The 10,964-nt window shown below is 40.7% G+C and overlaps 1 protein-coding gene and 1 long non-coding RNA gene across 2 annotated transcripts; one reads left to right on the forward strand and one right to left on the reverse strand.

The window, feature by feature from the left end:
* Nucleotides 1–1,027: 1,027 nt before the first annotated feature.
* LOC147640097 (oxysterol-binding protein-related protein 4C-like) lies at nt 1,028–4,084 on the forward strand. Its single transcript, XM_086777124.1, has 6 exons — nt 1,028–1,322; nt 1,859–2,104; nt 2,385–2,481; nt 2,667–2,958; nt 3,279–3,381; nt 3,560–4,084. Exons 1-6 carry the CDS (start codon nt 1,164–1,166, stop codon nt 3,812–3,814), a joined length of 1,152 nt encoding a protein of 383 aa, XP_086633250.1. The 5' UTR covers nt 1,028–1,163; the 3' UTR covers nt 3,815–4,084.
* Nucleotides 4,085–9,649: 5,565 nt separating this feature from the next.
* On the reverse strand, nt 9,650–10,809 carry LOC147640098 (uncharacterized). Its single transcript, XR_015262439.1, has 2 exons — nt 10,627–10,809; nt 9,650–10,116 (listed from the first exon to the last, which is right to left on the reverse strand). It is a non-coding gene; the product is annotated as an uncharacterized LOC147640098 (long non-coding RNA).
* Nucleotides 10,810–10,964: the final 155 nt, after the last annotated feature.

Raw genomic sequence — 10,964 nt, forward strand, 5'->3', positions numbered from 1 at the left:
AGTTTTAGAAGATCGTATGTGAAGGCAAGTGGCATGCATGCCTCGATCTCTCTTGATAACGAACCATATCTCCATCTGTGTTTGCTGCCTTTCCTGGGCCCTAGCATTAAGCGAGATGTATTCTGGCGCTCTCTCTCTCTCTCTCTCTGTCTATGCCTCTGTACACGAACTTCGAGGCACAACCATCAAACACTAAGCGCCACCAAAAGAGACCCCTCTCTCGTTCTCTTGCCTGCTGGTAGCAGAGAGCCCTCCTCTCTCTCTCTCTCTCTCTCTCTCTCCCCCTCTCTCTCTCTCTCTAGGCTGGTGGGTATTATGTATGCAAGTAAGGGGATCATCTTTGTGTTGGAACCGAGCTTGCACAAAGCTCTTTAGCTTGGCTATAGAGAGACGGAGGAGTTGTGGACGTTAGGAGTCAAGATGGGGAGGAGGAGGTATGACTAAAATTTGCATCCTTGCCTTGGACTTCAAATTTTAGGAAATTGAAGGCAACTTGGCCTTTATCCTACAAAAATTCACTTCGGGTGGCTTTTTTTAGAAACTAAATTTTAATGGTAGGCTTCATATGAAGCTTTGGAAGGCTGTTGGAAGGCTGCAAATTTCAGCACGGGGAGGATGGGCCTTTTGAAAGGGTAAGTTAGGTATTAATTAATTTATACCAAGATAGTAAAGACCCATGATAATTTATTATATGGAGTGAATATATATATATATATATATATATATATGCACTATCACATGGAAGCAAGCATACAAATATAAATGGATTTTCTTCTTTTTTTTTAAAAAAAACCTCTTTCTTTACCTATTCCTTTGAAGGGTACCTAGGCAACCTTCAAATAATCATATAAATAGGGGTACATATTCCTTTGAGGTAGGGAAGACCACCATTAATGAGTTTCTAGATGTTAGTTGGAACACAATAAAAGCCTGCGAAACGTGTGCTTGTCAAACATGTTGCAATCAGCTTAGGTCACTATGGGCTTTGAGCGATAGAAACATAAGCATTGGAAATTCATGTCTTTGCCTCTCTTCTCAAACGCTGAGAGAGAGCTGTTTCCTGTTGCTGCTTGGCATGCTCAACTGAGCAATTACATTGCCTTGAAGCTTGGGTTTCTGTTTGTTGCATTAACTCATTAATTAGCTAATCATATATAGCTTTCATGGATTTGTATGAGGGTCGGCAATTAGTGATTTCAGCCCCCCTTCTTCTGGACCCAAAGCCCACCACTAACGATGGCGAAAAGCAAAAAAGCTTGCTTGCAAGGCTGCTAGATCTTTTCAAAAATGTGCTGCCTGGTTCTGATCTCACAAGGTTTCAAGTAAGCATATTACAATTAAGCGGTTAATTAGAATTCTGTTGTTTATGATAGCTAATTAACATTTATATTTGTATTTTGACCATCCAGTTTTTGTGCTTTGCTCGAAAATCAAATGTAACAGCCCTCACATTTATTGAATTTAGCCTGAAATGCACCCGTTTTGGTCACTGTAAGTTGAGAAATTCTGTTATTCTGTCACTATGAGCTAGGCTTAAGATGCCCCCAACACTGTTACTTTAAGCTAGATTTATCTGAGATTTGCGCTAAGCGTTGTTAAGCCAAGTGCAGCTGAAACAATGCTCTATAATTGAAGTTGGATCACCTGGAAATGGGCCCAAAATTGTTGTCAATCCAAATGTTGGCCAGCTAGTCATTACATCTGTTGCAAAGCTTCTCAAATCTAGCTACTTATGCTAAATTGAAGTTGTTTAACATGTAATGTTTTGTTTAGAGTGTTGATGTTAGCTCTACTGAAGGCATGCCGCCTTAGAGAGAAAGCTTCTCTTGTTTTCTGAAAGTGAGGGATGGTTTTCCAGGTGCCTATACAATTGAACTACCCCAAGTCACAGCTCCAAACCTACGGGGAGACTGTGTATTGCTGCAGCCAAGATTTGTTGGGGGCGTGTGCGGAGGGACCCACCCCTTTGCAACGCTTCCTGCGGGTGCTGGCCTGGCAGCTCTCTACCACTAGGCTTCCCTCATTTGGCCAGGCTCCCTTCAACCCCATCCTTGGCGAAACTCACCACGTCTCCTGCGGACCTGTCAATGTCTTGCTAGAGCAGGTCCTTCCTGCCATCCCTCACCAAATCTGACACACATATGCATACACATGTATTGTATGTATGTATATACACATACATATGAATTTGATATATATCTTTGTATGTGTATTACACATGTTTATATGTGCGTATGCTTGCATTTGTATTATGTATGGTTTCAAACTATGTGCGTTTATATTTCTCTGGATAGATATATCCATCTATATATGCATGGATGGTGTGCATCTGTGGATCCATGGAGCATTTGATGGGATGTGTAGTAACATAAGGTGTGGTGCAGGTATCTCACCATCCACCCATAACAGCCCTCTATGCAACGAATGATGTCAGCAAACTTCGGCTACAGTGTTCACTTACCATATGTCCACGTTTTTATGGTAGCTCCATCTACAACAAAATCCTCATGTAACGGCTTAGTCATGCTTGATTTTGGTCATGAGATGTACGGATGATGAGACGGTTATCATGAGAGGTTTCTTGTGAGTGTTCATGTCTGTATTGGAGCTGAGACGAGAGTTTTGCCAGATATCTTATGTGCTTTATGATGGTTGTGATGTGGCAGGGAACAAGGTGGAGGCTGCAATTTGTGGGACAAGAACCCTGTGGCTTGATAGGCACAAAGAGTCCTACAAGTTGACATACCCAAAGGTTTTGATTCGGTTTTTCCCGGCATCTGGAATGGAATGGGTGGGCAGCTCAACAGCCAAGTGTGCCTCCTCTGGCCTTGAAGCCAATATAGTCTACAAAGGGAAAACCTGCTTTGGTTTGAGAGGGGCTGCATGTCAAATAACCGGCGAAATCCGGGACACCCACAGCAATACAGTGCTTTATGAGCTCAGTGGTGCTTGGAACAGGTAAGCTTGGAAATCATGCATACATGCATATATCAATAAGTGCATCTAAGAATGCATGTATTCACTATCATGTGTAGACATGAATACCTACATACAAGCATCTAAGCATGCACGTATACAATATATCATTTGTAGACATACATCATGTGTAAATGTCTTCTTATGTACATAAATCTAAGCATGCCTATCTAAACCATGTCATGTGTAGACATGCAATTTTTCATAATGTGTGTCAACGAGTATACATGTCTACACAAGAAAAATAATTAAGAACTTTGATTACAGCCAAATACCTTTTTTTGTTGCTGCATTGTGTGCAGAGTGGTGACCTTGAAGGATATGAAGACAGGGGAGACTTCTGTTTTGTTTGATGCTGTGGCTGCCCTGACCAACTTGAAGGCTCCTGTCTTGCGAAATGAGAAGGTGAGGGGCCGCCTCCTATGAATAAATTTACTGCTACAATGGTGCTCTCTATTAATCACATGCTTACAACAACTTTTTCTCCTTCGTTATCACATAATCCAATATTGCCTTTGTACTCTTAAAGTTTGTTTTCTGTGTAACTCTTATGATGTGGTGTGTATGAATGATGAGGGTGCAGGTGGAGCTGGAGGCAACGGAGTCCGTGGTGGTGTGGAGGGCGGCGATGGAGGGGCTGGTGAGGAGGGATTGGGAGGCAGCCAGGAAGGGCAAGCAGGAGGTGGAGGAAAGGCAGAGGGCCCTGGCCAAGCAAAGGAAGCAAGAGAGCAAGGTATGGAGCCCCAAGTACTTTGTAGAGGTGGATGGGGAGAACCGTTGGCAATGGCGTCACACCAGCCAGCCTGTACCACAAGCCCCATTGGTGGTGCCCTCCTGAAACCCCCCACCCCACCCAGCCATCTCCCTCCTCCTGCCCCTCTCATTCTCTTACACATGACACGCATCTGGGCACGCATTTATGCACACCTGCATGAGCAGGAGCATGCGAGTGCGCGCGCGCACACACACATGCATGCATGCGTTTGTGCACACACATGTATTCAGAAAGAGCACACATGTATGTATCACTATTGATGAAAAGGTTAAAGGCCATAAAATAAGTTGTAAAAGACGTGGCCATGTTATGAAAAAAACCAGAGAACAAATTGTATCAAATGTTGAATGCGTTGATTAATAATGAACCTCAGAGAACAAAACGAGAGAGAGAGAGAGAGAGAGAGAGAGTGTCACCACAAACTCATAATCATCGCGCTCGGTCCTGAAAGAAAATTTTGGGACGTCCCTTCAAATTGCTATTGGAGTGATAGCCACTCTTCCGGTCTAAATTGCTGATAATACTTAGCTCGATCTAAATGATTTCTATGTACTCAATCCGTGGGATGGGAAACTTGATCTTCATGATCAATTGAGTGGGATGCGCAATATCACAGTGAATGGTGACGGGCTCAGGTAATCCTTTAATGGTGATTTAAGAATGGCGCTTGCTAGGTATGCATGAAAGCTAAGTACTAGTCAAGCCTCTCTCTCTCTCTCTCTCTCCCTGTCGTGATATAATTTGGCAGTTTTGTGAGTATGCAGCTTGTGTGTGTGTGTGTGTGTGTGTGTGTGTGTGTGTGAGAGAGAGAGAGAGAGAGAGCGCGCGCGCGCGCATACAGAGAGATCTCAACCTGTGGAAAACGCAACCTCTGACAGAGGAGAGCAAGAGAATACGCCGCCTTGCATCCTGTGACAGATAGAGATTACAATTAGAGAGAGAGAGAGAGAGAGAGAGAGAGAGCGCGCGCGCGCAACTTGAGATTGAGAGGGAGAGAGAGAGAGAGAGAGAGAGAGAGAGAGAGATGGTGTTCGTTGTGCAGTCATCACTATATATATATATAGAGAGAGAGAGAGAGAGAGATGGCGTTAGAGAGAGAGAGAGAGAAAGAGATGGCGTTCGCGTTCTGCAGTCTCGTCGCCTTCTTGAGCATACAGAGATTTCTGCAGGCGTTGCCTCAGTCTTATAATTTCTTCTAAATTATCAAAAGGGCAGCCGACATCAAATAAAAGCTTAGGTTACCTTTTTGTAACCTTAGCTTTTCATATCCGTTGGTTTGATGATTATTTCAAAGATGCCCCTAGTCACGAACTACATATACAATAGTCCACCTTTTACAAATGCCATATACAGTAGTCCACCTTTTACAAATGTCATAGGATCAGTTCACTAGTATAACTCTTCACTATTTAATAGTGCACAGATCTAGGATCAGTTCACTAGTACAACTTTTCACTATTTAATAGTCCATAGATCTAGTCCCACCTCTCATCCTCTCACACAAAAGATGATTCATCCCAACTGATGTGATAACCTAGTTGTAAGCGAGCCACCAGTACAGTCTCAATGATGAACCCTTTAGGAGCTCTTTCATAGCCTCCTTGTTCCATATCTTCACATCAGGCCTTCTTCCAGTTGGTGGGTTCTCTATCAGTGCCAAGAAGGTATGTGCAAGTTGTTTCTCCTCAAGATACCACCTTTGTGTTTTAGGCCCAAACTTTGGCAATCCAACTCTACTATTCTTGTCACACATCGACTCCTTCAAATCTTTCCTTGCATATACCTATCACATGCCATGAATTGGTTAGGTTTCCCTAATATGTGCAACTATCCCATCATCATGTGAGTGGCTCATCCTATCCCAGTTTGTAATGCCTACACCAACTCTACAAATGTAATGTCATTCATCCTATTTACATAATATACAGATCAACAACAATGCACACACCTATACATCAATTCAAGAGCATCTAATCCCTGCCTTAAGCCCTTAGGCTATCAAGAGGATAGATAAGTGGGTGTTTACTTACATGTGTCTAAGGAGGTTCTTGGGAAGACTACTTAGTGGGGAAAGATTTTTATTTTGTCACTCGTAGTGACCCCTATTATCTGTATATCAAATGTCTATAGTGGAGTTAGGGCCTTCGAGTCTTGAGACATATTTTTCTAATTTCGTTTATCAAAACAAAGAAACATCCCATCCCCCCACACCCCCTTACGCCTTATACGGTTTTTCACAAGCACAAATGTTACTTTAAAAATGTAGGGTATTTAAAAACATGGTGAATCAGGTTCACCATTCTTCACACTATCTATTGAGAAGTGAAATTTAATAGACGTTCTTTAAAATTTGTAATATCTTGGGTGTTTGTAGATTATGAATTATTGACGTACGCTTTTATTTCCTCTTTCCTTTCACAAATATTGATCATTCCACCTGTGAACCATGAATTTATTCTATCACTCATGCTGATTTTTTAGCCACGAATTCTATTATGCATCTTGTCTCACCTTTCCTTCTAAACTTTGAAGATTGCTTACCACTTGAACTCAATAATCATGTCATGTGTGCAGTTTAATAATTGCATAAGTTTAATCTTGACACTACAAACACCATCATGTGTTAATGCCCCCCTTTCAAATATCAACACGACAAAATTGTGGATAAATGATTATCCTCATTTCAAAATGGTTCCTCTTGCGCTTATGCTTCCATGTAGCCATGAAACCCATGATTTTTTGGGTGGATGAAGTGAGATCCCTTCATTGAAGTGCAACGAGAGGTGTGCCACCTTAGGAGAACTCTTTTGAGGAATAAATAAAGTGTTTAATTTTGATATTTAATCGATGTGATATGTGCACAAGAGCATCCAAGTTTTAGCAAGTCAGGCAAAACTCAAATTGGAGCCCATATGTGAAAGAAAAGATGTGAAGTTAGCCAGGTCAATCACCTCTTAATTTAGATAAAGGTTCCAGTAACTTAATTAAGTAGAGGCAATTTTGAATGGTGCATTTGCATGGTTGTTGGCCTTACATTTTAATGGTAAATGAACTAACATATCACCAAATTGGAAGGTGGTTGGCAAGATCAACTGGAGCCAATCGAGGTCCTCACCTATTTAATCCAAGGTAACTGTCATTTCTTAGGTTGGAATTTCTAGTCAAAAGGGGGGAAGGTTTTGTTGAAATTTCTCTTGTAATTTTTTTGGGATAGAAACTAGGCCATTCGACCAAGCCACTGATGCCACAAGGCAACCAAGTGGGCCCAAAGCCCCACCCCAAGGCTATGGTAAGGATGATATCAAAATGGTGGGGCCATAGATGACAGTGCACAGGCACAGGCACAGGCATAGGCAGTGGGCACACAACGTGCAACAGTTCACATGCACCTATGACAAACAGCACGTGCACGTATGCCACACGAGGAGTTGGCAAGACTCAATAGTCATCATGAGCAAGGATGATTTTTGACGCATTAGGTCACCCTTCAAAATGATAGGATTAGTCGAAGTAGTGCCCGTTTTTCCATGTTTTATCTTAATTTTTTACGTCCACTCAAATTTTTGACATCCACTCGAAATAAGTAACTATATTTTACGACCAAAATTGAAAAAAGCGAGCATGACACCCATCAAAAAGTAACCTCTACTCGTGAGCAATAGGGGAGAAGCGGAGACACCTCTCTCTCTCTCTCTTGCTTGTTGAGGAGTACATTGAGAAACACTCCATGCAGTGCCACCAATAAACATTTCCAAAACTAACGGAAACCCGCGGAGATTTGATGCTAAATGATAGATTATAGTTCAATGTTAGAAGATAAATTTAAAAACAATATATTCTCCACAAATTAATTGCACCTCTTGAAAAACAATAGCCAAGGGCCATATATAAGTAAAGACATAAATACCTTGGAAGACCAACCCTAATCTTGAAGGAAATTGATGAACTTGTTTCTAATTTTAGTTATAAAGTTGGCAAATCATACACATTTGATTAACGAAACTCTAACCTTCTCTTGCTTTTACATCATCGACTAGGGAAAAAAAATAGAGCTTTCAAATGACAGGTCTAGTAGAAATAATGCCTTTTTTATTCAACTTTATTTATTTTTTACTACCACTGAAAATAACTAACTGTATTTAACGACCAAAATGCCAAAAAAACGTGCATGACGCCGTGAATTCATTGAAATGACAGTGCATACATTCAACCATGAACTTGGCCCCCTCTTTATTCCATTTGTGCACTGCCTTCAGATGACCTAGGACATCCCTAGTTGTCTACCAATCTTCCTATGCAAATCCATGATTGGGGGAGTTCATTGATCCAAGTAAGGTACAATATACAATGTCACGGTCTATTTACCTCATTCAAGGGACACCAAAGCTAAGTAGTGTATTCACCAAAGCCAAGTAGTGGGTTCAATGTTCATGTTATTGTAGCCTTTATATGGTATAACGTGTAAGGGCGTGCATTGAAACGCTCTATATGGAGATATAAATGGAATGTCTAAGCCGATTACAGTAAAAAGATATCATTGAAACATAAATTAAACTTACATGGATTGAGTCCATATCCCAATAAACCACGTATATGATACTGCATGATGAAGATTCAAGAAATGTTGGCATGTAATCCTAACGAACCCTCCAAACCTTTTTTTTTTTTTTGTTCCATATCCTTGAGAGCTCACATCACAAGAGAGAAGGAGAGAGCTACATGTTGCATATAAACTCCATGAACTAACCACTCCTACCACACTTGGGTGGAGAAAGAGAGAGAGAGAGAGAGAGAGGGATGGATAATTCTTGGAATGATATGGCATCCTTGAAAGATGAACGCACACCAAATCCTAGCAACTCTTGGATTTAATGCAATTCAAAGCTAAGTTGTTATTCTGCCCCTGGTTGACACTATCGCGGTGCAAAGAAAAGTATTGAGCTGTTAACTAGATATAGCAACAAATATAGACTTCCATCAGACTCTAGATGACACACAGATCTCATGTTTTGTATCTCTTATTTGAGAATGGATGCAAAATTGATGAATTTAGGGTTTGCTGTCCTCATAAAGCATCGCTAGGCTATCATGCTGCTAAAGAGAACGCAATTTAAATCCTTATTACTATTGAAATAACAAGCTTGCAGATAATTCCTTCATAATCCAAGTCCAAAACATCACAAATCTTTGAAGTTAAACCTAGCAAAATGGTCATGATTAGAGGTGTTTCTCTATCACAAATACAAAACAAAGAAAAAACAAAAAACAAAAAAAAAGCTTATCTGGAGCCCAAAACCTTGCTATTGAAGCAAGCTTACGAAAAAAATCTCAACACATACAACAACTTCTGCCATTATAACAATATCCGCAACACTGATGAAGCCTCTACAGCGACAAATTCTATAAATGTATTAAATTAACGGCTCAACAAGTGTGAGTAGGTTGAACGGTTGGCTCGACCATGCTACAAATCCGACCTTCCACCATCCATACGGTGACCATGTTACCTATTTGATAAACATGATGACATGGGTATATACCCACAAATCCAAACAAAAATCTCTTCAACGAGGGTTGCCAGAACTTGGGAATTAAAAAATGATTAGATTAACACACTTCTTGAATCGGCATCTCTCCCATTTGGTTAAAAGAAAAATTCAATGCTTGGGAGATACTTACCTACACCCCACATTAAAAACACTAGAAGTTAATGCAACAAGGCCCCGGTTTTGTTGGAAATACGAGTTAAGGAGGGAGGACAAGAAGAAAGAAAATTCCTCAACATTAGTTCTAGAAATCCACAGTAAAAACCTAGCAAGATGTCAAATACCACTTATTAGATGCCCATGTGTAGTCACACACTTTGAAGAAATGAAACAATTCCAATTGTCATCTTAGTGAAAGAATGAAATTAAATCATAATTAAAGAAATTAAAGAAGTTGGATTTTACTGTACAGATAGCTTATTAGATAAGATTTGGGATAATGCCGAATATGCTACATGCTAAAGTGGACCATTATCTCCGTCCACATATAGAGTACGTAAACTTTACTCTTGGACACTCCCCAAATTTTGGAAGGCTCAAACAAGACCCAAGATGTGCCCGGATAGTTCTTTATTAGAATAGTGACACCAAGTTCCAACTATGACTGCAGACAAGCGCAGTCTAATCATGGCCACCCCACCTCTCCGAGCCTTTAAATAGACATACCAGCTCCTCCATGACTTCCATATGAGCCATCACAGTTCGCCTGGCCATTTTTTGTCACATCCTGTAATAAAGGAATGTTCTCAAGTTTTGGTATCATGAAATTCGAGTTTAGGTCTTTGTGTTGTGAAAGATTCTGCTTCTTGGGAGTGTTGCCTGCATACACCGCAAGTATACTGTTAGAAAAGGAGTCGAAGAAAAATAGAGAGGATGATTCACCAGCGGTCAGCATAACATTGATCAAGACTGTCAATTATGCATAAATGGCCATCATCCAACAAGAGATGTTAGATGGCAAGAATGCATCCACCAGCCAATAAATAAGAAGAAGAAAAATCAACCACAAAAAAAAAAAAAGAGAGTCCTACAACCAGGGCAAAGAGATTTATTATTGTGGCAGATGCGAAAACTCAGATCATTAGATCGACAAGCCAATAGAAGTTGAGATGACAACTGGAGACCTCGAATATAGATGAAGTAAGGGAAACTGTAGGATCATGAAGTGGGCTCATGGCACAAACGCTTTATGCAATCTAGTTAACTATGTGTTCAATACTATCTCAGCCACATATTATAATGGTAATCAACTACCAAGGCATGTGATTCGCCTTCTGTGAATGACCATACACACATGGCAGACAGAAAACTAGAACACCCTGAAAGTACCTGAGCCTCCCTTTGAGTTTCCTAAGGAAAGTGGCACAACTTTCATGCCCCAAAACGTGGAGGGGCTAAATATGTGCTACTATAACTGCAGCATTCCCACTCTGGCGCTTCACATTCAAAAAATACACGCTCTTCTCTTCTCTAGGTTGCTTGGAACATTGCAGTAAGGTTTATATTGTTTGAACTACAATATTCTGATCAACTCGCTCACATATAACACCTTTTGGAAGCTGATAAAGTTTGTTAGGGTGCATGTCCAAGAATAGTCCAGTGGAAGCGTTACGCATTCCACAACAATGTGCCTATGCCACCACAATCATTAGGTCTCTCGATTAAGA

The sequence above is a fragment of the Cibotium barometz genome, chromosome 3, assembly GCF_041138505.1.
Source record: "Cibotium barometz isolate CiBa-2024 chromosome 3, ASM4113850v1, whole genome shotgun sequence".
NCBI lineage: Eukaryota > Viridiplantae > Streptophyta > Polypodiopsida > Cyatheales > Cibotiaceae > Cibotium > Cibotium barometz.

Excerpts from the sequence above, each read along its gene's own strand:
- LOC147640097 (XM_086777124.1), top strand. The coding sequence starts at position 1,164 with ATGGATTTGTATGAGGGTCGGCAATTAGTGATTTCAGCCCCCCTTCTT. Across the intron at positions 2,959-3,278 it reads CTCAGTGGTGCTTGGAACAG|AGTGGTGACCTTGAAGGATA; the intron begins GTAAGCTTGGAA and ends CATTGTGTGCAG. Across the intron at positions 3,382-3,559 it reads CTGTCTTGCGAAATGAGAAG|GTGGAGCTGGAGGCAACGGA; the intron begins GTGAGGGGCCGC and ends ATGAGGGTGCAG.